The sequence below is a fragment of the Physeter macrocephalus genome, chromosome 8 (genome assembly GCF_002837175.3).
Source record: "Physeter macrocephalus isolate SW-GA chromosome 8, ASM283717v5, whole genome shotgun sequence".
In the NCBI taxonomy this organism is placed as follows: Eukaryota; Metazoa; Chordata; class Mammalia; order Artiodactyla; family Physeteridae; genus Physeter; species Physeter macrocephalus.
This window is the reverse complement of record NC_041221.1, coordinates 9,952,130-9,979,488: the sequence shown is the minus strand read 5'-3', so window position 1 is coordinate 9,979,488 and position 27,359 is coordinate 9,952,130. Positions and strand designations below refer to the sequence as shown.

Below are 27,359 nucleotides of genomic sequence, written 5' to 3'. Positions count from 1 at the left end.
AGTCCCATTTACCATCACATTAAAAAGAATTAAATACCTAGGAATAAACCTACCTAAGGAGATAGAAGACCTGTACTTGGAAAACTATGACACCAATTAAATATACTGAAGATGACACAAACAGATGGCAAGATATACTGTGTTCATGGATTGGAAGAATTAATATTGTCAAAATAACCGTCCTACCAAAGGCAATCTACAGATTCAATGCAATCCCTAGCAAAATACCAAGGACACTTTTCACAGAACTAGAACAAATAATTTAAAAATGTGTATGGAGCCACAAAAGACCCCAAATACCCAAAACAATCTTGAGAAAGAACAGAGCTGGTGGTATCACACTCCCTGACTTCAGACTATACTACAAAGCTACATTAATCAAAACAGTATGGTACTGGCACAAAAACAGCCACATAGATCAATGGAACAGAATAGAGAGCCCAGAAATAAAACTATGCACTTATGGTCAACTAATCTAAGACAAAGGAGGCAAGAACATACCATGGAGAAAAGACAGCCTCTTCAATAAGTAGTGCTGGGAAAACTGGACTGCTCCATGTAAAAGAATGAAATTAGAGCATATTCTAACACCATATACAAGAATAAACTCAAGGGTACACTAATATGTATAAAACAGATAAGTAATAAGAACCTGCTGTATAAAAAAATAAATAAAATTTTAAAAATAAATAAATAAACTCAAGGGACTTCCCTGGTGGTCCAGTGGTAAAGAATCTCCAATGCAGGAGATGTGGGTTTGATCCCTGGTTAGGGAACTAAGATCCCACATGCCACGGGGCAACTAAGCCCAGGCACCACAACTACTGAGCCCACACAACTCAACTAGAGAAACTGCATGCCACAAACTACAGAGCCCACGTGCTCTGGAGCCTGCGTGCCACAACTAGAGAAGAGAAAACCCGCATGCCACACCTAGAGAGAAGCCTGTATGCTGCAACGAAAGATCCTGCATGCCTCGACGAAGATCCCGTGTGCCACAACTAAGACCCAACACAGCTAAATAAATAAATAAATAACAAATAAATCTTTAAAAAAAATAATAAAAATAAACTCAAAATGGATTAAAGACCTAAATGCAAGACTGGAAACGATAAAACTCCTAGAAGAAAACATAGGTGGGATGTTTTTCTTTTTTTGACCGCACCATGCAGCATGTGAGATCTTAGTTCCTGGACCAGGGATCGAATCTATGCACCCCTGTAGGAAGTGCAGAGTCTTAACTACTGGACCACCAAGGAAGTCCAGGTGGGACCCTCTGACATAAATTGTAGCAATATTTTTTTTGATCTGTCTCCTAAGGCAAAGGAAACAAAAACAAGAATAAACAAGCGGGACCCAATTAAACTTAAAAGCTTATGCACAGCCAGGGAAGCCACTGACAAAACAAGAAGACAACCTACGGACTGGGAGAAAATATATGCAAATGATATAACCTATAAGGGGTTAATATCCAAAATATATAAACAGCTCATACAACTCAATGTCAGAAAAACAAACAACCCCATTAAAAAATGGGCAAAAGATCTGGATAGACATTTCTTCAAAGGAGATATACAAATGGCCAAAAGGCACATGAAAGATGCTCAACATCATTAATCATCTGAGAAATGCAAATCGAAACCACAATGAGATATCACCTCATGCCTGTTAGAATGGCTATGATCAAAAAGACCATAGGGCTTCCCTGGTGGCGCAGTGGTTGAGAGTCTGCCTGCCAGTGCAGGGGACACAGGTTCGAGCCCTGGTCTGGGAAGATCCCACATGCCGCGGAGCAACTGGGCCCGTGAGCCACAACTACTGAGCCTGCGCGTCTGGAGCCTGTGCTCCGCAACAAGAGAGGCCACGATAGTGAGAGGCCCACGCACCGTGATGAAGAGTGGCCCCAGCTCGCCGCAACTAGAGAAAGCCCTTGCCCAGAAATGAAGACCCAAAACAGCCAAAAATTAATTAATTAATTAATTAATTATTTTTAAAAAAGACCACAAATAACAAATGTTGGGGGGGATGTGGAGGAAAGGGAGCCCTTGTGCACGGCTGATAAAAATGCAGCTTGGTGCAGCCACTGTGGAAAACAGTATGGAATTTCCTCAAAAAACAAAAAATAGAACTACCACATGACCCAGCAATTCTACTCCTGGGTATATATCTGAAGAGGATGAAAACATGGATTCAAAAACATATATGCACCACAATGTTCATAGCAGCATTATGTACAATAGCCAAGATCTGGATGCAACTTAAGTGTCCATTACCAAATGAATGGATAAAGAAGATGTGGTATATATGTGTGTGTATACACACACACACACACATACATATACATATACATGGAATACTACTTATTCATAAAAAAGAATGAAATATTGCCATTTGCAACAACATGGATGGACTTGGAGGTTTTTATGACAGAGAAAGACAAATATTGTATGGTATCACTTATATGTGGAATCTAAAAAATAAAATAAACTAGTAAATGTAACAAAAAAGAAACAGACTCACAGATATAGAGAACAAACTAGTGGTTATGAGTGAGGAGAGGGAGTAGAGAAGGGACAAGAGGGGTAGGTGATAAGTACAAATTATCATGTATAAAATAAATAACCTACAAGGCTATATTGTACAGCACAGGGAATATAGCCAAAAATTTATAATAACTATAAATGGAGTATAACCTTTAAAAATTGTGAGAATCACTATGTTGTACACATGAAACATATAATATTGTAAATCAACTATACCTACCCGTGTCCCCTGCATCGGCAGGCGGACCCCCAACCACTGCGCCACCAGGGAAGCCCTGTGCAGCCATTTTTACTAATTGTTTCCTTTGTGGTTTGTGAGCTTTATTTTTTTTTATTTTTTAATTTTTTTTTTTTTTTGCGGTATGCGGGCCTCTCACTGTTGTGGCCTCTCCCGTTGCGGAGCACAGGCTCCGGACGTGCAGGCTCAGCGGCCATGGCTCACGGGCCCAGCCGCTCCGCGGCACGTGGGATCTTCCCGGACCGGGGCACGGACCCGTGTCCCCTGCATCGGCAGGCGGACTCCCAACCACTGCGCCACCAGGGAAGCCCGTGAGCTTTATTTTTTACCACACTCCATGTTTTCTTTTAAGATTTGTTTTTAACATTTACATTTTTAATTCATCTAATATTTAAGTGTAAGAAATGTAATAAGAATTCACTTTTGTTCTGATTTCCAAACAGATGTCTAGCCTGTTGCCCCACACTCTTATTTCTTGGAAGTCTGCTTTGCTCCACCTTTATCTTATACTAGGTTTCCATATGTATTTGTTTCTGTTTCTGAACTCTTTATTACATTATGTTGCTCTGTCTATTCAGGCACTATTATAAGGCTCTTTTAATGACTATAGCTTTATATCATAATATCTGATAGAGGTAGTCCCTTCTCATCATTTTTTTAAAGCCTTTTGTTCTCATATATTTTTCATATCATAATTATATGAATTTAGTATGATCTTGTCAAATTTCCAAAAAAAATTACTCTTGACATTTTTACTAGGAATACTGTGATTATGTACATTAAATTAGGGAGAATTTACATCTTTATCACCTTGGTCCTTCTTATATAAGAATACTATATGTCTTTCCACTTACATAAATCTTCTTTTATTTCTTTCAGTAGTTTAAAAGTTTTTTTCATATTATTTGTATTAAACCTGTATCAGATGTTTTAAATTTTTAGCTGATATATAGTAAGTGGGATCTTTTCATCTATTTTCCAAGTCATTTCAGTTAACAGATAGAAAAGATTGATTTTTTTTTTGCGGCACGCGGGCCTCTCACCGTTGTGGCCTCTCCCGTTGCGGAGCACAGGCTCCGGACGCGCAGGCTCAGCGGCCATGGCTCACGGGCCCAGCCGCTCCGCGGCATGTGGGATCCTCCCGGACCGGGGCACGAACCCGTGTCCCCTGCATCGGCAGGCGGACTCTCAACCACTGTGCCACCAGGGAAGCCCTAACACAACATTTTAAGTCAGCTATATTTCAATTAAAAAAAAAACAAAAAACAGCCAGCCTCAGAGAATGAGACTGTAATTCACTAACTTTTAAATTGTTGCCATTGTTGTTACCTGATGTGAACTTTATATTTCCTGTGAATATAACCTTGTGAACTTTATATTTCCTGTGAATATAACCTCCCCAAAGTCCAGTCTCAGGAGTCTTACATTTTAGGTAGAAAAAAATATAAAAACCAAACTGAAAATTTTTCCAGAAAATACTTCAAAATAATGTGTTGTTTTGTATTCCTAATTATCCGTTTATAGTTAAATATATTAAAGCACAGGTTCATTTCAATGTCAATAGCTGTAAATCTAAAAATACTTTTCTTCTATTAGGTTGTTTACTATGTCATTGGCTGATGTAACAGAAACAAATCTAGATGGACATTTCCCCAGTGTGGCCTTAGAAAACGGCAGGTCTGCAAAATGCCAGAGCAGCAGCCCAGGTTTTCCCAGGAACAGCAACGATTCCGACAAGAGTGTTGATTACAGCAGATCTCAGTGTTCCTGCAGAAGTTCAAGTTCTCGCTACGATTATTCAGAAGACTTTCTCTCTGAATGTTCAGAAACCGCTGCTAAAAAGAATTATTTAGAGAAGCCTGTAGTAAAAGAAAAAAAGGAGGAGAAGAAAAAGTATAATGTTTCTAAAATCTCCCAACCTAAAGGTAAGAAGCAAAATTTCCCAACCAAGACCAAATTTCTGGTTATAATGACATTATTATTTAATGCACTACTATCTAAAGTGGTCCATATTCAGTTTTATTGTTTTTCCAGATTGTAAATTATAAATATTATAAGTGAATTTTTATAGAAGGAATGGGCAATAGACAAATTAAGGATAATTACAAAATAACAGAAAGTTAGGCTTAAAACATAAAGCCTAGCCCTCTTGCCATTTTTAGTTAACAGGTGGACTTGTTACAGAATACCACAGTACTTGGAATTCACTGGCCTCTTGCCTTTCATCTCAGCTGAAGAATCCAGGTTTCAATCACCAATGAAATGTAAATATCTGTCTCAGCACCCCTGGAAGATGGTCTTCGCGTCCGGTGAGGCATATTGGCAAAGATGCTCTTTAGAAACAAGCATGGTTCAAAAGGCTGTTAATAATCTCATTTCCTTGTGGATTTTAAAAGTACTCCATCAGCTCCTAACTATCCAAACTGGGATTAGCTCTGCAACATCCTAGACCTCTTCACTCTCCGCCCCCTGCCCAGGCGGTGATTATTCCCAGGCAGGCAATCCTAGGCTTATAAATATTCCTTATGTAGAAATAGCTGGAACTCTTTTTCCACTGTGACCATCAGAACTGCCCAGTCAGTAGCTGGAAAATAATTGAGAGCCTACTCTAACTGGAGCACATGTAGTGTCACATTTACCCAGTACCTGCCTGCCATGACCAGCTGTGCCTGGGACCCCCAGTGAAGATCTAGAATCTTCGATCGCCCTTCTTCCCAGCTACAGAGCAGGGATTCTTCGTCTAAGACCCACATCTGCAAACCCCAGGGAATCCTTTGCATTTTTGTGTGTATTTATTTGCGTTTGTGAACTTTCATCCAGATTCTCGCAAGGTTAACAGCCCTTCCTCTGGAGAGGTGGGAGTCCCGCACACCCTGGCAAGGCCCAGGGCAGAAGACCCTGTCAGGGGAAGTCTGTTCGGGCGTTTGTAGAGATAATCACAACAGCACATACATCATGGACAGGCTCTACAGTCACACGCCCTCAGCCACACTGGAAAGTTATGAAACTCTGAAACTCTTTGGCACCAACACCGATTTGGCACCAAAAACCTGATTTGAACTGACATGAGACTGATCTTTATTTATTTCACTTTGCGCGAAATATAATCGTATAAATTTCACTGCAAAAATATTCACTACAAAAACAAAGCGTGATGTCCCCAGCCCTACTGGGCGTACTTCGGAAAATACTACATATGCATCACGAAGAATAAACCCCCCAAAATTCAGAAACAGTTTGGCCCCAGGGGTTTATGAGAAGAAATCCTCAAATGATATACTCTGCGTCTTCCATGGAGCCTGGGCTTCTGTGCGACTGCGTGAGAATGCAGTTAGCATTTACAAAACCGCTTCTACGAGAAACGAGCTGTATTTTGAGTTCTAAGCACCTTATAATGTGACTTTTAAAAACTGATTCCGCATTTATTTATTCCACAAATATTTATTGTGTCCTTGATGCAAGATACCTGTTCATAAATTGGGAGCAGCCTAAATGAACTGTCACTTCACAGTGGACTAGAACCTAAATTCCATGATCCGAGTGAGGGCTTGCTCTCCCCTGGGTACGCTTTCGTGTGTGAATAATCTGCAATTATTTTAAGTAAATCCTGGCTGCATCATTAACCCAAATTATATGTCCCCGAGGAGCCGCGTACTGGTGTGTGATGACCTTAAAACACTCATTGCAACATCAAGCTTTGTCACAGAACGATAAAGGCGTCTCTTGGCTTATTCTTTTGTTCTCTCCCAGCTCATGTTTTGCAAGTGTTTGCCAAAAAAATTTAATCAGCAAGTAATTGATGAATTCTTGCTGGGGTAACGTAATTCTAACCCAAAGCAAAAAGGCGTTACGTTTTAGCCAGTGCAGTTCATTCTCCAGTGACGGTTCAATTTCTGTTCAGCTTTCTGATATGTAAAAGTAGACCTCTGACCCTCAGGGGCTGGTAACACTGCATCAGAAACCACCACTACAGACCCAGAATTCACCCAAGAATAGTAACATCAGAGATTATTTTCAATTCCCATCTTAGGAAAGCAAATTTTATAGCAGAGAAACATTTCATAGAGAAAAATTATAGGGATAAAAAGAGGACTTCAATATGATAGGATATTTGCTCTGGTCAGATATTGGAGATTTGCTTACATCAATGTAAATAGCGAGCAATATATTTCTATAATTTGATTTTCAAAACATGGTTCTTTCTTTCTTTTGTAGAAAAATGTACTTTCAGAATGCCTTCAATTATACATCCTTCCTTGATGTGTTTTGTCAGTACAATGCTAAAATATGTGATAGTCATTCAAAAACTGGTACACACAAAAAAAGTCATTTTACTGCACTCAGTTGCTCTGGACAGCTTTTGCCCTGTTGCCTTTAGCCGGGGGAAGGTGGAAGCCCTACGGTGGGGTTGAGGGGATGCCCTCTCCAACACTAATGCCAGGGTTCTGGAGAACAGGAAGGGGAAGGGCCTGCCTTTGAACCTCTTCCTACCCTGGTCCTTGAAGGAAGTGAGCCACGTCTTTTAAGGTGACCTGGAGGAGGAGAGAACCCGGCAGAGGGCGGAGCCAGCGCCAGCAGGGACGTGGCTCAGGCTAAGGACCAGAACCAGATCGAGGCTGTGGGCGACTTCGGGAACGGAATGGGACCGAGAGACCAAAGAGGAAAGTGACCAGGAGACGGGGCTACGACGGGGCCAGGGAAGATGCGGGAAGAGACAGCATGGGTACAGCAGCGAGACAGGCGGACAATCATGCCTTGAAAAGGAGGGGCTGAGGGTGAGGCTGCACCTGGGGAAGTGGACGGGCTGGAGCCAGGGAAGAGGCGGGTGCGGGGCCGTCCTTAGGTCTGTTCAAAAGGGCACAGTTCGCTCTTTGTAGTGGGAAGCACGCCTACTCTTAAGCAATGAGAAGAGTCCCTTTTTGGCTAACATGGACTTAAAAGTACATGTTTTTGGTGAATTAAGTGTTTTAGCTTTTAGTGGTTTAACAATTCGTTATCTTAAGAGTAGCTTAATCATTCAGCTAAATCCGCCTTAATTGTGTGAAATGGGACAGAAATTGTAAGCTTTACCATTCTTATGTATAGGTTAGGATAATGAGATATAAATCTTTAAGGATTAAACCCTATTTCAAGTTTCCTAACCTTTATTATTATACAAGTATGCATGACATATACAGTATGAATTTATTCTATATCACTCAAATGCAAGTGGGATATTTACCTTTCTGAAGCAAAACAATCTGGTTCATTCTCTCACACGCACCCACGAGGGTAGATAAGACATTGAATCTGTCGTGTTTGGGGAATGAAGGGAGTATGGGGGGGGGGCCTTACACAGACAAGGACGTTTGGGGAAGGTTCTCTGGCCCTTCCATTTTCATCACATCTGTGTTTCTTGTCCAGGCCCACGTGATCTTTAAAAGGCTGACGCCTCCTGTTTTCGAAGCACCCAGGCCCTCGGTGCACACCTCGGCCTGGGGCCTTGGCCAGTGCCCCGTGCCCGTGGGGTCTAGTCCCCGCTCACGCTGACTCTGCCCTCCCATCGCTCGAGTCCAGCGTGAGGTGGGGACACAAGCCTCCGGTGCCCACGGAACCCACCACCCCTCATCCCTCCAGGCTCAGGAGAATCTCTTTGTCCTCCACGGTCACACCGCCCAAGAGCTGGAAGGCATTACAAGTTGGGGTCAAGTTCAATCAGGCTGGACATGGTGTGGAGACTGAGAGCCCTCACCCAGCCCTGTTTTCATCCAGCCTGATCCACACCGCCTGGGTCTAGAACGCCCCCAGCCAGAGCCCTAGGTATTAGAGTGTCCGGCCTGATACAACCACAGACGCCTCTTCTCTGGCCTTCTAGGAGGCGTCTTAGAGTCTGACCTCTGCTTCCCAGTTTTCAGTGTGCTCACAGGTCTATTCCAAGATACTCAAGTATTCAACCGTAGCCCCTACTGCATTGTTCCCAGTGGGAAAATAAAAACCTCTGGAGGCATAGTTGTAAAGACAGTTCATTGGTTATTGATTTGATACCGATCCTGTGATCACTGTGAAATCTGTGTGGTCTGTCGTGCTCAAGATTCACACGCTTTACCCTCGGGAAGCATCTCCTGTTTCTGTTGACTCACTGTTTCCCTCACAGGCAGAACTGCCTTTCCCACCACCGAGTCCAAACACGCCGAGCCATGTCTCAGATGATGTGTCCACACTTGGCCGATAGCTGAGGGTTAGGACTCCAGTGACACTGGCCACTAAGAGCCTTTCTCTCTCCAGGATGAGGACCATATTTTTTTTAGATTCTAGAATCCAGTTTCAATCTCCCTTTCTCGAAGTATAGATATACTAATATGTGCACATGCACACACATATTTACAACCACAGAGGCACATATGAATATCATACAGATGCACATACAATACATATGGGGCAGTGACAAAGGCACATAGACGGGAGTCTGTCTCACCACTTACCAGCTGTGTGCCCATTGATAAGTGACATCGCTCAGCACAGTTTTTTCATCTTTAAAATGGGATAATAACACAATGAGGTTACACATACATTTGACATACTCAAATTCGGTTACATAAGCTTCATGTAATATCATTTAGATGCTTTTTGTTCAAAATAGACTCCCAAATACAAACCACCCAACTAGTTAATCTAGTGCTCACCCAAAAGTAACAGAGGAAGAATTGGTTGTGTTGGGTTCATTGCGAGATGGAATCCTTCTTATATGAATACTCCTCTAAGCAGTTTAATGGCTTTTTAAGGTTCTTTTTAAATATATGAGATCATCACGTATGTAACATTAGGCTCTAATGTTACACTCTGATTGCCTTGTAACGTTTTGTTGGAAGAATTACATCCGATAATCTACATAAAGCATTTAATTCAATGCTTCACATACGGTAAACCCTTAGTAAATGTTATCGATTATTATGGTTTTTAGTATACCTTTTATGATAGAAATAAGTACAGGTTTTAGAGTCAGAGAAGACCTGGTTTTCAGTTCATTTTATGTCACTCTGTGGTTATGTAACCTTTGACAAATAACTTATAATCTCCAGCTATAAAATAGACTACTACTGACGTTAAAGGATTGTATTAAATGAGATACCTAAACATAAAGTACCTAGCCTAAAGCATGGCTATTCATTCAGTGTTAGTTCCTTCCCCTTCTAGTTTGCGTGTGTGTGTGTGTGTGTGTGTGTGTGTGTGTGTGTGGGAGGGCAGGGGGCGGGGGGTATTACACATGCCTGCATATTTACATATCTACATATCTATATACACACTACTAGTAACAAAGTGGATTATCTGCTTACACAGGCCAGAAGGAAATCTCGGTGGAGAAAAAGCACAACTGGAATGCACCATTTTTAAATTCTCAGATCAGTGTGGCTGCCCAGAGACGAGAGGCCGTGGCCCACCGCATACTCTCAGCGAGGCTTCATAAGATTAAAGAACTGAAAAATGAATTAGCTGATCTACGCCGCAAACTGGAGGCCACAGTCATAGAAAACCAATTTCTGAAACAACTCCAGCTTAAGCACTTGAAAGCTATAGGAAAATATGAGAATTCACAAAATAATCTACCTCAGATTATGGTTAAACATCAGAATGAAGTAAAAAATTTAAGGCAGCTCCTCAGGAAATCCCAGGGGAAGGAAAGAGCCGTGTCTAGGAAACTCGGAGAGACCGACAGCGAGCTGCTGAAGACTAAGGATGCCTTGCAGACCCTGCAGAAACTTTCTGAAGACAAAAATCTTGCAGAGAGGGATGAGCTTACTCAAAGATTGTCTGCTCTTACAACAACAATGGAGGGGAACGACAAACAAATACAGGTCTGTATCTCAGAGGGCTAGAAGCGTTCAGTTTCCAAAGCTAATAGAGAGAGGGTGTGCATTCATCATATATGCCTGTGGAATGAAGCACTACCAGCTGCTGTGCTGAGCAGGAGCACACGGATGGTGGCGTCTGATGGGGAGGGGGCGGGGCCGGGAAGGGGAGGGGCGCAGGAGAGAAACAGCTCCTTCTGTTGTGCACTGAGCGAGAGGTCCCGTGGCTGTGTTACCCAACCTAACTCGGGTCCGCTCGCCCGCGCACAGTAAAGCCAATCTACTGACACCGGGCTGCAGCGAAGGAAGGAGTTTATTGCAGAGCACCAAGCAAGGAGTCCAGGCAGCTAGTGCTCAAAAGGCCCAAACTCCCTGATGGCTTTCAGGGAAAGGCTTTCAAAGACACGGTGAGGGAGGGGGCACGTGGGCTGTGTGATCAGCTCGTGGACCTTCTTCTGATTGGCTGGTGGTGAGGTCATCGGGAGTCAGCATCACCGGCCTTCTGGTTCCAACCCGACTGCGGTCTCCGTGCTGGTGGGCAGCGTGCAGTTAACTTCTTCCACCTGGTGGGGTTTCGGTATCTACAGAACAGCTCACAGGACGTGGCTCAGAATATTAACTGTAGCCCCCGAGGAGGGACTAAAGGTCCTTGACTTTGTTTAATGGCTAAACTGTTACGATTTTGTCTTTCTTGACTATTTTCCTTTCTTTCTGCATTTTCTCATTTCTCTGATTAAATGTACTCTTTGGAACTCAGGAAAGGCCTAAGAGGATAAAGCTTTTCTACAGACCAGAGGCAGGCGGAGGACACTGCAGGGGGTGGGGTGAGGGGTTCTGTCCCAGGAAGGCCCCGTGCTGTTCTGCTCAGCTATAGCTGGGCTCATTTATCTGGCAATGAGCATTCTCTCAGGCAGTCCAGCTGCTGAGGTCAGGGGCGTTTGCTCACATGCTGAAGGGGGTTGTGCTGTGCTGTGTTGTGGGAAACCTCTCCTAGAAAGCAAGCCTCTACTCCAAACTGCCTTCTTAAAAGGCTACTTCCCTAAACCCTGGGTGCATCTCCTCACCACCCCCCTCCTTGTTCTCTCCCGCATCAGTCTGTCGAGACATTTCTGATGTCCTAGAAATAGAAAATTTCCCCAGGTAATATTCCTGGGGACAGATAGGGAAAAGGAATTTAAGTAATTTTAGAAATGAATAGATAGATATTCCTCAAGGGTGCACGGTGGTCAGAAGCCTGGGATTACATTACAAGGGATGATTTGGGAGAACACTCTGATCATATTGAGAATTCTGCCTATTTTACATTTAGGTAGTTTTGGTCTCTATGGACATAAACACAAATGGAAGTAACTTACTGTTTAATTCCCTAATGGTGAGAGACAAGTATGTTCAATGATCTTGAAATAATAATAAGATATCAAGTTCATTTCAGCCACTTTTTTTCCTGTTATTTCTTTTTTGGTAAAACCCTGCTCTATTTTCAAAGAGAATTTTCTCACATAAAATGGACATGGGAGCTACAGGAAATAACGAGCCACCTCATTTTTCATTCATGTAAATAGTGTACCTAACTTCTAACGTTTGGCCTTTCAGGCAGGATTGGATCCATCTTAGCATCTGTCTGTCACATGAAAGTAAATGTATTTGTATCTCATCTACATATTTTTTACACAAACATGTTTAAGTAGCTTGGTTTATACTACAACCAAAACCAAAAAGAATTTGAGAACTAATTAGCTATTTTCTTATCGGAGGCACTTGGTTGTATGGGAAATTTCATTTGGTTGTAGGGCATTTGGTGGGAGAAAAAGTCTGTGGGCCAAAACATGTCGGTATTTTTTTTAATGTTAATATGTTAGGAAATGGGATTTTTAGCGATTATTTCGTCCTATTAGCTTACCATATTTTCCGCTTTAATGAGAAAGTATTAATGTTGTAATGAGGGAAACCACACTTTATGGAAAAGAAGGAAAGAAAAGGCCTTTTGGCCAAGCTCCTGTCAAAGTCCCGCTCAAACAGTTCTCCAGTAAAACAGTTCTCGTTCTACAGAGAAGGCGAATATGCAACAGTGAGTCCTTCATATTTATAGATGGTTACTGTGCTAAGTCAGTCGTTTCATTGGCTTATAATCCATCCACGTGGTGTGGCTCTGTGAGACCCCATCATAACTTCCCGTCTCAGTTATCTGAGAATCACAGTCCAAGCGCGGTGGTCTGCACTGACGCTGGTCAACCCTTTGGCAAGAGAGACTTGAAAGGTTTCCACGGAGTGCACCATGCTAAGTTAGCGGTATGCTTCATTTCAACAGAACTGCTTAGGTTTAGTTGTAAAGTCTGACGTTGATTTTATTTATTGATTTTTCAGGATCTGTTCCAAAAAGTTTTACCAAATTCCAGAGTGTAAAAAACATTAGGCTGGAACCATGATATTTATTCCCTAGAGTTGGGATCCGGAATTTTTTGGCTTTTTGTGTGTGTGGTGATATTTAGTTCTAATGTGTGTCCTCTAGACGAGCCATCCACTAAAACTGAATTAAAATTTTGCACTTTTCATAAATGTAATTAGTTCCATTACAGTCAAAGTTTTTTATAATACTACCCTGGTTCCAGAGAGTTGAAATATATACTATTTTCAGAGCTTGGAGAAACAACTGAGGCTGAACAATAAAGCCTTTACTCGGCAGTTGGCCTTTGAGAACCGGAAGACCTTAGCAGCTCAAGCAGCTACAAAGACTCTGCAAATGGAAATAAAACGCCTTCAACAAAAACTTAAGGTACTTCTTTTAAAGCAAAATGTAACAAAATTTGTGAAATGCTGCTTCCCAAAGTATCAGAACTATTTATGCCTAATATATCTTTAAATTACTTAACTTCAAGTATAGCTTGCTCAAATTAACTTTTTTCCCTACAACCATATGAACAGAGGATCTGAAATTATGAGAATCGGTTAACAGCCTGGTGAATATGAAATTAGAAAAATTAAAACTCTTGTCTATTCATTCACAAGACTTCTTATTATCATTTTTATCTCATCACATGAAGTAATATTGTACTTTGTTAACATTTTAGTGGAACCCAAAATAAGTTTTTCTATTTAAAAAATTCACTTATAACATTAAAATATTTAGAGTAATTTTTGTGGCCCATAAATTCATTTTTTCATTTTTTTAATTGAAGTATAGTTGATTTACAGTATTGTGTTAGTTTCGGGTGTACAGCAAAGCGACGCAGTTATTTTTTTTCAGGTTATTTTCCATTATCGTTTATTACAAGATATTGAATATTGTTCTCTGTGTTGTACAGTAAATCCTTGTTGCTTATCTACTTTATATATACATAAATTCATTTTAAGGCCTCACTTGCAAATATGCTTACAAAACTGTCTTTTAAAATGTGCCCTCACTTGGAGAGTATTATGCTAAGTGAAAAGTCAGACAGAGAAAGACAAATACTCTATGATATCACTTATTTGTGGAATCTAAAAAATACAACAAACTAGTGAATAAAACAAAAAAGCAGCAGACTCACAGATAGAACAAACTAGTGGTTACCAGTGGGGAGAGGGAAGGGGGAGGGGCAATATAGGGGTAGGGGAGTAAGAGGTTCAAATTATTAGGTATAAAATAAGCTGCAAGGATGTATTGTACAACACAGGGAATATAGCCAATATTTTATGATAACTATAAATGGAGTTTAACCCTTAAAAATTGTGACTCACTATACTGTACATCTGTAACCTATAACACTGTATAGCAACTATACTTCAATTTTTTAAAAATCTGCCCTAAAAATGAGAATTAAAAATATTTTCTTTGGGGAGTTCCCTGGTGGTCCAGTGGTTAAGACTCAGCACTTTCACTGCCGGGCCCCAGGTTCCATCCCTGGTTGGGGAACTAAGATCCCACAAGGCGTGCAGTGCAGCCAAAAGAAAAAAAATAAAAACAGGCAGGATTGGATCCATCTTAGCATCTGTCTGTCACATGAAAGTAAATGTATTTGTATCTCATCTACATATTTTTTACACAAACATGTTTAAGTAGCTTGGTTTATACTACAACCAAAACCAAAAAGAATTTGAGAACTAATTAGCTATTTTCTTATCGGAGGCACTTGGTTGTATGGGAAATTTCATTTGGTTGTAGGGCATTTGGTGGGAGAAAAAGTCTGTGGGCCAAAACATGTCGGTATTTTTTTTAATGTTAATATGTTAGGAAATGGGATTTTTAGCGATTATTTCGTCCTATTAGCTTACCATATTTTCCGCTTTAATGAGAAAGTATTAATGTTGTAATGAGGGAAACCACACTTTATGGAAAAGAAGGAAAGAAAAGGCCTTTTGGCCAAGCTCCTGTCAAAGTCCCGCTCAAACAGTTCTCCAGTAAAACAGTTCTCGTTCTACAGAGAAGGCGAATATGCAACAGTGAGTCCTTCATATTTATAGATGGTTACTGTGCTAAGTCAGTCGTTTCATTGGCTTATAATCCATCCACGTGGTGTGGCTCTGTGAGACCCCATCATAACTTCCCGTCTCAGTTATCTGAGAATCACAGTCCAAGCGCGGTGGTCTGCACTGACGCTGGTCAACCCTTTGGCAAGAGAGACTTGAAAGGTTTCCACGGAGTGCACCATGCTAAGTTAGCGGTATGCTTCATTTCAACAGAACTGCTTAGGTTTAGTTGTAAAGTCTGACGTTGATTTTATTTATTGATTTTTCAGGATCTGTTCCAAAAAGTTTTACCAAATTCCAGAGTGTAAAAAACATTAGGCTGGAACCATGATATTTATTCCCTAGAGTTGGGATCCGGAATTTTTTGGCTTTTTGTGTGTGTGGTGATATTTAGTTCTAATGTGTGTCCTCTAGACGAGCCATCCACTAAAACTGAATTAAAATTTTGCACTTTTCATAAATGTAATTAGTTCCATTACAGTCAAAGTTTTTTTATAATACTACCCTGGTTCCAGAGAGTTGAAATATATACTATTTTCAGAGCTTGGAGAAACAACTGAGGCTGAACAATAAAGCCTTTACTCGGCAGTTGGCCTTTGAGAACCGGAAGACCTTAGCAGCTCAAGCAGCTACAAAGACTCTGCAAATGGAAATAAAACGCCTTCAACAAAAACTTAAGGTACTTCTTTTAAAGCAAAATGTAACAAAATTTGTGAAATGCTGCTTCCCAAAGTATCAGAACTATTTATGCCTAATATATCTTTAAATTACTTAACTTCAAGTATAGCTTGCTCAAATTTACTTTTTTCCCTACAACCATATGAACAGAGGATCTGAAATTATGAGAATCGGTTAACAGCCTGGTGAATATGAAATTAGAAAAATTAAAACTCTTGTCTATTCATTCACAAGACTTCTTATTATCATTTTTATCTCATCACATGAAGTAATATTGTACTTTGTTAACATTTTAGTGGAACCCAAAATAAGTTTTTCTATTAAAAAAATTCACTTATAACATTAAAATATTTAGAGTAATTTTTGTGGCCCATAAATTCATTTTTTCATTTTTTTAATTGAAGTATAGTTGATTTACAGTATTGTGTTAGTTTCGGGTGTACAGCAAAGCGACGCAGTTATTTTTTTTCAGGTTATTTTCCATTATCGTTTATTACAAGATATTGAATATTGTTCTCTGTGTTGTACAGTAAATCCTTGTTGCTTATCTACTTTATATATACATAAATTCATTTTAAGGCCTCACTTGCAAATATGCTTACAAAACTGTCTTTTAAAATGTGCCCTCACTTGGAGAGTATTATGCTAAGTGAAAAGTCAGACAGAGAAAGACAAATACTCTATGATATCACTTATTTGTGGAATCTAAAAAATACAACAAACTAGTGAATAAAACAAAAAAGCAGCAGACTCACAGATAGAACAAACTAGTGGTTACCAGTGGGGAGAGGGAAGGGGGAGGGGCAATATAGGGGTAGGGGAGTAAGAGGTTCAAATTATTAGGTATAAAATAAGCTGCAAGGATGTATTGTACAACACAGGGAATATAGCCAATATTTTATAATAACTATAAATGGAGTTTAACCCTTAAAAATTGTGACTCACTATACTGTACACCTGTGATAAGCTGCAAGGATGTATTGTACAACACAGGGAATATAGCCAATATTTTATGATAACTATAAATGGAGTTTAACCCTTAAAAATTGTGACTCACTATACTGTACATCTGTAACCTATAACACTGTATAGCAACTATACTTCAATTTTTTAAAAATCTGCCCTAAAAATGAGAATTAAAAATATTTTCTTTGGGGAGTTCCCTGGTGGTCCAGTGGTTAAGACTCAGCACTTTCACTGCCGGGCCCCAGGTTCCATCCCTGGTTGGGGAACTAAGATCCCACAAGGCGTGCAGTGCAGCCAAAAGAAAAAAAATAAAAAACATTGAAAAAAATTTACTTTTCAGACTTTTGTTCTTTCTGCCTTCAAGATTTCTAAAATGTGCAACAAGTTGGAAAAGCTAGATAAAATACTTAAGAAATATAGGTCGTTCAAGCCTCAGTTAGTAAATCTTAAGCATGATTCTTTAAGACAAGAATCTTAAACTTTTATGACAAATAGGAAATACAGGTTTCCCGGGAGCCTTGAGAGCACTCAGAGACAGGGAAGAAAGTTGGATGTAAACTCTCCCTTTGTAAAGCAGGGAAAAGAGTTCTGTTTCATTCTTCTCTGGAGCCTCAGGAAACTTCAGAGAGAAGAATATGCCAGAAAATGGGCGCGGCTATAGGAACTACCTTAGAAGTCTAACAGAAGAGGCTTCAAGATCCACTGGTCAAAGCAAACACACACACATATGGAGACACAATCAGGGAATTTTAAAATAAAGTTTGTGCTTTCATATGCAGCCATGTGCACATATATACTATACAGTCATTCAAAAAACAATTTTGACAGGAGAAAAGCTTAATAATTAGTGAAATGCTTAATGAAAAGAAAGATACAAAATTCTATATACAGTAAGATCCAAATTTGTTTTTAAAAAGAAAAGTAAATATACGCAATGGATTTCTGTGCTTCTGTAAAATGGAATGAGGGTTCTTTCTATAGTAATAAGGAGTAATCGCCAGGATACATTGATAAGTGAAAAAAGGAAGGCAAAGGGAAGTGTGTAGTATGCCATCACGTAAGAAAAGGAGACAATACAAATATATCTACAAATTTGCTTATATTTTGAAAAAAGCATAGTAGGATAATAGTGGAAATGGGGAGAAAATAGAGTAGAAGGGACAGCTATAGAACCTAGATTTCCTTGAATATCTTTTTGGTAGATATGACTTTGGAAATATGTAAATATTTTGTGTAATTATGAAGCAGAATGAAATGTAAAAAAAAAAAAAAAAATCAAAAACGTTCCCTAAAAATCCAGAGTAAAATGAAAAAAAAAAAAATGAGCCCACCGTGTATTCCGGTGTAGGCATAATGTCACAGAGAGACACCATTCCAAGAGACTTAAAACACGTCAACTTCACTGCATATGCCTAGTGAAATACACTCCTGATGACAGAGTTGGTACGGTTATTTTTAGACTGTTGTATATATCTCATGGGATAGAGCACATAATGAACTATGTTGGTGTCATTGAGAACTGGGATTTGGGGGATGGAAGAAAGAAAATACAGAAGTAAGATAAGGTCAAATAAAAATCCTGTAGTCCTGATTGTGAATTGAAGTGAAAGTATGATTTTATGATACATTTTATCTTTAAAAATAAATACATATTTCCTAATGTGACCCACTCACTAACAATGAATACCCCTAATGATATATATATATGGTCTTCAAAATCCATAACCCACTAAAAAGAACTAAGGCACCTTAAAAAAATTCTAGGTCTGGAGCATGAACTATACTACGTGAGCCTGGGACATATAGAGAAGCAAGGAAACTACAAAGAACCATTAGGGTAATGTCAAAGAGATTCAGGAGCCCAAGATGGTTCTTACTGGCCAAAGATGGGGCAGTTTTGGATCAGTAACGATAACTGCGTGGATTGAAACTTAGCAAATATACAGAAATCAGAAAGTTCATAAGGATATTTACAAAACAAAACACCTCAGGGATTACTCAGTCACCTTTAGAGGATGCTAGGGAACCAGCACACTATTTCAAAAACTGGTAAATAAAGGAAAAGAAACAATTACTTTTACCTTTCCTATACTCAGAGTAACCGCATAATCTCTGAGAAGGGAAGACCTTCCTTGTAAAGGCATTCCCATCAATAATGAAGAAGGAGTGAAAGGATGAGAATATCACTGTTTTGGAACTTCTAATGAAATAGTGGATCTGAGCAATGACCGTCACAGAGGGAAACCATCCGATGCTATGCACTTCCTGACAGACGTACACACCTCCACCTAGGGAGTACTACTGCCAGAAAAAACATACCTAGATCCGATTAAACATTTAGCTCTAACAACCAATTTAAGAGAAATATGGTAGCAGGGGAACATGATAAGCAACACCTCAGGGATGCAATCAGCAACATCAGACTGCGGCAAACTCTACAGCACAAACTACCCAGTTTCCACAACAAATAAATATCAAAGTGAAACAAGTAAAAGAGATGAGGGTGGGAACTTATAGATTAAAAGAGACTGTGAGGAAAAACTCAACAACCAAAAAACAACCCAATTCAAAAATGGGGCTTCCCTGGTGGCTCAGTGGTTAAGAATCCGCCTGTCAATGCCGGGGACACGGGTTCGAGCCCCGGTCCGGGAAGCTCCCACATGCCACGGAGCAACTAAGCCCGCGCGCCACAACTACTGAAGCCCTTGCACCTAGAGCCCGTGCTCCGCAACAAGAGAAGCCACCGCAGTGAGAAGCCCGCGCGCCGCAACTAGAGAAAGCCCGTGCGCAGCAACGAAGACCCAACGCAGCCCAAAATTAATTAATTAATTTTAAAATATATATATTGTCCACGTCACAATGGTTTGTTACTCTGTTAAAAAGCTAGTGCTCTTTTTTTTTTTTTTTTTTTAAAGCTAGTGCTTTTTGATGTCGGGAATGATATATAATGATATGGCCCATTTCTGTTTCTGCTGGAACCTATAGATTTTATTCAAAGAACACTGAGCTCACTTTAAATTGTTTTTTTACAAGAAATCAAGGTTGATAAAAGCAAACAATTATAGAAATATTGGTACTGTTGTTCTCTTTAGGAGAAGGGTCGAGAGCTGGAAATTAGAAACATCTATACTAACCAGATACTTAGAAATTTACGTGACAAAGAAGATTATCCAAAAGGTAAAGTATGTTTTAATTATTTTTGCTCGAAATCTATTTTGAGGTATCTAGTCAGATTTTCTAACTTATATCACCAAGATAACAGACATTTTACAAAATCGTTTTGTTAGGCATTGAGACACATTTTGTGATTCTAGAATAACACAACTGTGCCATTGGTTGAAACAGCTAGAAGAGAATAGAGAGGCTTTCCCGTGTTCCCATCCTCCACTCAGTCTTTTATGTCCTCACTCGGGTGAATGAGAGGGTAACTTTCAACTTGATGCACAATGTCTGCCAAATACTGGACTTTCTAGGTAGATCTGTTCGCCACTGTGTGGACTTTTAATGTTAACTTTATTTAGGTACAGTTTACCCCAATACGATGCACCCGTTTTAAGCGTGCAATTCCATGGGTTTTGACAAGTGCTTATACCCATGTAACCACCACCTCCCTCAAGATTTAGAACACCCGCCCATCTCCTCAGGAGGTGCCCCCTCATGGCCCTGGCAGTCAGGGGTCCCCCAGCCCCAGCCCAAGACAACCTCGGATTTCCTCGGTCACAATAGTTCGGTTTGCCTATTCTAGAATTTCGTGAGTGGGATTGTACAGCAGAGCCTCTTTGGTGTCCGGCTTCTCTTGGCCAGCATGTTTTTGAGACTCATCTATGCTGTGCTACTATCATTAGTTGGTACCTTTTTATTGCTGAGTAGTATCTTTGCCTTCAAGACAGGATGTACTTATTCCCTCCCCCCCAAGATCTCCATAAGATTACAGCATACGATTCTGCTCGGAAGAGGCACAATAGGAACACTGGCCTCTCATTTTGCTACAAGTAGCTATGTGTTTACTTTTCAAGGCAACAACCTCAGATTTCCTTGCCTGCCTTTGTTTGCTTTTGGTTTATAATCCAGAACGACGGCCAGCAGAGGTGGTAAAATCAAACATGGGGTCATTCAAATGGGCTAACACTTCAAGGAAAGTGACCGCCAGGTTCAGCGTTCACGCACTTCAGTGTGCGCAGCGTCCAACCAAGGACAGCCAAGAGCTCCGACGCAGGGGACGCGACGGCGCGCCCTCTCTCGGCTGCGCGGCTACGGCTCTGAATCCCTTCTGCCGGCGGGGACAGCCGTGTCCTCCGGTGGCAATGCCGACCCATCCTAAAGCCTGCTGCTTTGGTACTTTACCACTGTGATAGCCATAATCTCTGGGGCCCAAAATAAGACGAAACAGGCGAGATGCTAGGGGAAAAAGTGAAACTGGCAAATGTTATATATTAACTGAAAATCTTTAGAAAACATCTACTATACTTTGTTTTATTATTACATTACAAACTTCCGTTGTTATTTTATATTTAAAGTCAATATTGCTTCCAAATGTAAACTATGTTTCTTACATATAATACACCTGTTCTGTAGTTTCTTCAACAAAGTCAGTACAAGCAGACGGGAAGAGTGTTTCACTTACAAGTATGCGACACCAGGAAACCCAAAAATCAGAAGATGTTCCATCTTTGACAACTAAGGTACAGCAAATTTGAATTCTTGCAGTGTCTAATTAAACATATCTTTACAAAAATAAGCTTTACTCACTTGTTCTATACAAAAAGTATTTGTATTCATTAAATAAGACACAATTTAAAATTACCTCTACTGCCAAAAATATGTTTTTGCCACTTTTCTAAATTATAGGGTAAAAAGACAAGAGGAAACATTGGTCATAAAGAAAAATCGATTGAAATAATCCATGCAATTCCTCACTGTATCAGTAAACTACCAAACCAAGAGGATTCCAAGAGAAAACGTGAAGGTAATTTTAACAACTTTCAAAAGCCTCCTTTCCTTTTTTTTTTTGGCTGTGTTGGGTCTTCATTGCTGCATGCGGGCTTTTTTCTAGCTGCAGCAAGCGGGCTACTCTTCGTTGCGGTGCGCGGCCTTCCCAGTGCCGTGGCGTCTCTTGTTTGCGGAGCACGGGTTCTAGGCGCAGGGGCTTCAGCAGTTGCGGCACGCGGGCTCAGGAGTTGTGGCTCGTGGGCTTAGTTGCTCCACGGCATGCGGGATCTTCCCGGGCCAGGGCTCGAACCCGTGTCCCCTGCGTTGGCAGGCGGATTCCTAACCACTGCGCCACCAGGGAAGCCCCTCTCCTCTACTCTTACTTTAGTTTTTTAACTTGTGAATTACTCAGTGTGTGTATAAAAGTATACATAAAACAGATATATTCAATTTAAAGAACTGTTACAAAACGAACTCCACTACCTGCTTAAGACGCGGAACATTAGCGTCCCCCGGGACACGCTATGGGCCCTTCATAACCATAACACTTCCGCTGCCCACCACAAACAACCACGATCTTCCATTTTATGCCAGCTTTTCCGCACAACTCCCGATCCCGTGTGTATTCTTAAACAACATGTTCAGTTTTGAAAAACTGAGTCTCAATCTCCAGCCCAGCTGAGTAGAGGGCAGCACTGCCCCTGCAGAAGATTCCAGAGCAGGCAGGCTGGCCGCAGCTTCCCGAAGGCACCGGGGCCCAGCCAGGGCCAAGGTCATGCCGGGTCCTGGGAGCTGGGGACCCATCGGAGACGGGCAGCGGCAGGGCTGCTCTGCGGGCGGGGTGTGGGCCGAGGCCCCGTGTGCTGGGCTCCCCGGAGACAGCGGAGGGCTCTGTGCGGTGAAATGAAGGTCCTCAGCCCACCCGGGCTGCAGGCAGCACAGGGAGGGCGACAGCTCGGCCAGGCCCCGCGCGGTCGGGTCAGACCAAGGACACTGGACGTTGGGGGGTTAGCGGGGCAGGGGCCTGGCCTGCTGCCCTCTGCGCTCCTGGGGCCTCCCTTCGCCCTTCCTGCCGGTCCCTGTCACCCCTTCGCCACCAGGTCTCTTTCCTCCCCCGTGTCCTTCCCTTTCCTGGTGAACGCCATCATGGCCTACGAGCACAGCCTCTACTGGCTTCTTGAGAACACTTGCGTGGAAGGCAAATCTGTGTGCATTTCCTCTGGAGATGTCATGTTTCTACTTAGACTTGATTAATAATTGACTGGAAAGAAAATTCTAGGCTGGAGATCATTTTCCCGCAGAACGTTGAAGACACTGCCCCATTGTTTCCATGTTATTTTGCTAAAGGGACATCCGGGCGACACCCCCCCGGGCTGGGCGAGAACAACCCCCCTGGAAAGAGCAGCCGCGGGAACAGCCCCCGAGAGGAGGCCCAGGGCCCTGCCGGGAGGGGCCCCCTCTTAGCAGTGAGGCCAGACTGGCTTTAGAATGAGGTTTAAGTAACACCGAGCGGGGGGAGAACCCCTGGAAAGCCACTGGCTCCCGTGCGGTTCCTTCTGTGGTCCCTGGTCAGTTTACGTTTTCCACCTATTTTTTAGTCCATTTTGGTAATTCTTTTTTTTTTTTTTTTTTTTTTTTTTTTTAATAAACTTACTTATTTTTGGCTGCGTTGGGTCCTCATTGCTGCACGCGGGCTTTCTCTAGTTGCGGCGGGCGGGGGCTACTCAGTTGTGGTGCGCGGGCTTCTCATTGCGGTGGCAGGGTACCGGCTCTAGGTGCGCCGGCTTCAGTAGTTGTGGCTCATGGGCTCTAGGCGTGCGGGCTCAGTAGTTGTGGCTCATGGGCTCTAGGCGTGCGGGCTCAGTAGTTGTGACGCACGGGCTTAGTTGCTCCACAGCATGTGGGATCTTCCCGGACCAGGGCTCGAACCCGTGTCCCCTGCGTTGGCAGGCGGATTCTTAACCACTGCGCCCCCAGGGAAGCCCCATTTTGGTAATTCTTACTGTCCTAGAAAGTTTCCTCACTCACCTGACAAATATTTTCTGCGCATATACTGTGTCAGGCACTGCTCCGGGCCCTGGGGACAATATGCCCTGCCCCCCCCCCCCCCGGGAGCCTGTGCCCTTGGGGAAGACCTGTGGGGCGGCGAGGGGCGGCGGGTGCTAGAAAGAAGGTCCCCACCGAGGAGGGGGCAGGGAAGGGGCTGAGGGTGAGCTGACGGCAGCTCAGGAGACTAGAAGGAAGTGATCCATGCAGAACCCCGAGAAGAAACGGTCCCACGGACGCTGGGCCCAGAGGAGGGCTCGAACAGGGGGCGACGAAGTAGGAGGTGGCGTGTCGGAGGGGGCGGTGGGCAGGGCGCTTCGGCCACGGTGAGGGCCGTGGAGCCGGGAAGGAGCTGGGGCCGAGGAGGGACCAGACCCGCTCCTGGGCGCAGCGGGGAGGCCAGGCGGGGCCGGGGAGGCCGTGGAAAATAAGTACTTTCCCCCATGTTCTCAAATGTTCACATTCTCATCAAGTATCATAGGGCATAATATTAACAGCTATTTAGAGTTAATTGTACGTTTGACTGGCTTCCAGGCTCAGCATTAATTCTTTTTTTAATCTACTTTTTAAAAACTTTTCATTTTATACTAGAGTACACCATTCTTGAAACATACTTCTTTCTCCTGCTAGTATTATTTTCATTTTCCTGGAGTATAAGTGAGTAATTTTATTCCAGAATGTAGTCACATGAGGAAATGTTCCAACTCTTTGCACACCCGATATTGTCCCCATCCTCCCTCACAAACGATGGCCTCACTGAGCGGTTCGCCGTTAGCGATGCTGTTTGCTCAGAACCCGCGAGGGTCTGGTCCTCTGAGGAGGGGAGAGCTGCACACAGGGCTTCCTCGGTGCCTGGGGAAGGATCTGCAGAGGAAGTGACATCTTTCCATACAACAGTATTCTGCGATCATCTCCTCCTGGCAGTGCACCCTCACCTCCTCATTCAGTAACTCAGTTTCCACAATCCCACGCACTCTAATTCATTTAACCAGGAATCCTTGAACATCTGTTCAGGATGTTTCACTCTTACTAAACCAGGCTACAGGACTTCCCTGGTGGTGCAGTGGTTAAGAATCTGCCTGCCAATGCAGGGGACACGGGTTTGAGCCCTGGTCCGGGAAGATCCCACATGCCGTGGAGCAACTGAGCCGGTGTGCCACCACTACTGAGCCTGTGCTCTAGAGCCTGCGAGCCACAACTACTGAGCCCGTGTGCTGCAACTACTGAAGCCCGCGTGCCTAGAGCCCACGCTCCACAACGAGAAGCCACCGCGGTGAGAAGCCCGCACACCGCAACAAAGAGTAGCCCACACTCGCCACAACTAGAGAAAGCCCATGCGCAGGAACGAGGACCCGATGCAGTCAAAAAATAAATAAATAAATAAATAAATAAATAAATTTATTGGGGGGAAAAAAACCAAACAGGCTGCAATGAACATCCTTAGACGCATCTTTGTGTATTTTTGTAGGGTTTGATTCTACAAGTGAAGTTGTTGGGTCTAAGAGCATGTTCACTTAAAATTTTGATAGATACTATCAAATTGCCATCCAAACTACATACCAGCTTACAAGGCCCCCAATGGGGAACAAAAGTTCCAATTTCCCCATATTCTCTCCAACTCTGGAAATTATTGGCCAATTGGATGGGTAAAAAATATTCTCGTTTTAACGGGCACTACTTCTAGCTGGTGGTGTTGAACACCTATTAATAACATATTGGCAAAGTTTATGAATATCATTTTCTTTTGGTTTCATAATTCTCATTTATCTGGTATGTTCTAGGAAAGTATAACATTTCAAGCTTGTTAATACCACCTTTCCCTGTAGTTTTTTTCCTTTTTGTCATTGTAATGTGCTTGTCAGTAGGTGTAAATAACTGTGCTCAACATGCCATCTTGAAATTAATGGATAATTTTAAACGTCAGTAAATTAACTATTTTTCTACTACAGATTTATCAAAGGAAGAGGAACATATGGAAGCACAGCCATCTCTGGAGAATATTGGACAACGGAGAGAGAGAACAGAAGATCAAGAAAAGAAAACCACTTTAGTAAAAGAAGAACAGGAACTACCACCAAAAAGAATTCAAGCAATCCATCCCAAAGGGGAAAGTGGTCAGGAAGATGATACAGTAAATGCAAAGTCTAAAAGAAGTCCAGAAATAAGTGAAATGGGCAAAATGCCAGATAAAAATGCTGCTCCAAGTATCAAAATACCCTTCAGACAAAGAAAGCATTATTCATTCACAGAAGCGATCGAAAACTTGCATCATGGGCTTCCTGCCTCAGGCGGGCTGGCCAATGCAGGCAGCACGAGGTGCACTCATAGCACAGGCAAGCACCGCAGCCACGGAGGAGAACTGAGGCTGGAGCATCCTACTGTCACCTATGAACCCTCTTTTGGTAAATCTTCCAGAACAAAAGCAAAAGACACAACTTTCAGAGAGAAGAAAAGCAGTCTAATGGAAGAACTCTTTGGATCAGGCTATGTCTTAAAAAATAACCAAACAAGCACTGCTGTTATGAAGGGGCCTGAGGAGACTTTGCAGAGTAAGAAGATGCATCATCTACCCCCTAGTCAGGCCTCCGCCAGCAATGCTTTTGGAGATTCTAAAGCAACTGTGGTAAATTCTATTAAGTCATCTTCACCTACAGAAGGAAAGAGAAAAATAATTGTTTAAATATATTCCAATATCCTAATCCACTCTGGTTTGATATTCTGGTTTTATGTGGCTTTAATCTCATAGTTTTAATGTGTGTGTGTGTACGTGTGTGTTTTCAGTACTTAAATTGACTTTGAATAATTAAGGTTTTGTTTTATTGCTAATCTATTTTTAAAAGTTCATTGTATATTAGCCAATGACGACAAATACAAAATTACATTTTTTTTCTTCTACAACTGACACATGTCCATTATCTTTTGGAAGACTGATTTATTACATGGCTTCAATATACTATGGGATTCCATAGCTAGTAAGTGTAAGTTAGTCAACCTAAGATATACACGTCATGCATGTAAGAACCTTATCAGGAATCAAATTACATTGTAACTTAAAAACACGGAAGCAGCCCTGAAAGGAAATAGAAGAAGCCTCTATTAAAAAAAAAAAAAAAAAAAAGAAAAAAAAAAGCACAGCAATTACCAAACTCGGTTTTACGAAAATTACTTTTGAGCATTCTCTTATTCAGCTAAAACTGGGCATCTAACATCCTGCCCTTGGGGGTGACAGTTTCCTCATATACACCCAAGATTCAGTATTTTTTATCTGTTGCATACCCTGTACGCTGACCCTTTTTCTGTTAATCCTGCTCTTTAAAAAGAGCCCATGTGGTATAATCAGCGTCCGTGCAAGTTAGCTGCTCAGTCCTAATGAACGTATTCACGATACTTAGAATATTTTATATTAGGACTATACAGAGGAGGCTGTACTCCCAACGTTAATCAATTAACTTACTTTCATTTATTTATAAGGGCAACTTATTTGCAATGTAGACCATACTACTTCCAAACATGTTTATGGGATGGTGTGTAATACTGTCAATGAAAAAAAATTAATCAATAGTTGATGTAAGAAAGAAATGGAAAATTTTATTCAAGCCAACCTAAGGATTGTAACCTGGAAGTCCTTCAGAAAGTTCTGAGAACTGTTCCGCCCATTAGAAGTCAAAGTGCAGTTACATAAGTTTT

General features: G+C 41.8%; 1 protein-coding gene across 6 annotated transcripts; it reads left to right on the top strand.

The window, feature by feature from the left end:
- The first annotated feature begins 4,331 nt into the window (after positions 1 to 4,331).
- On the top strand, positions 4,332 to 26,438 carry LCA5L (lebercilin LCA5 like). 6 transcript variants are annotated; one of them, XM_028492678.2, is made up of 7 exons: positions 4,334 to 4,706; positions 10,099 to 10,613; positions 13,243 to 13,380; positions 19,790 to 19,874; positions 21,273 to 21,379; positions 21,546 to 21,663; positions 25,622 to 26,438. In XM_028492678.2, exons 1-7 carry the CDS (start codon positions 4,388 to 4,390, stop codon positions 26,350 to 26,352), a joined length of 2,013 nt encoding a protein of 670 aa, XP_028348479.1. In that variant the 5' UTR covers positions 4,334 to 4,387; the 3' UTR covers positions 26,353 to 26,438. The 6 variants fall into 6 exon arrangements, with proteins under 6 accessions (XP_054942390.1, XP_054942389.1, XP_054942388.1 ...); XM_055086415.1 differs by lacking the exons at positions 19,790 to 19,874; positions 21,273 to 21,379; positions 21,546 to 21,663; positions 25,622 to 26,438 and adding an exon at positions 5,013 to 5,090 and having other exon boundaries at positions 4,332 to 4,706; positions 13,243 to 13,844; XM_055086414.1 differs by lacking the exons at positions 19,790 to 19,874; positions 21,273 to 21,379; positions 21,546 to 21,663; positions 25,622 to 26,438 and adding an exon at positions 4,944 to 5,045 and having other exon boundaries at positions 4,332 to 4,706; positions 13,243 to 13,844.
- The last annotated feature ends 921 nt before the right edge of the window (positions 26,439 to 27,359 follow it).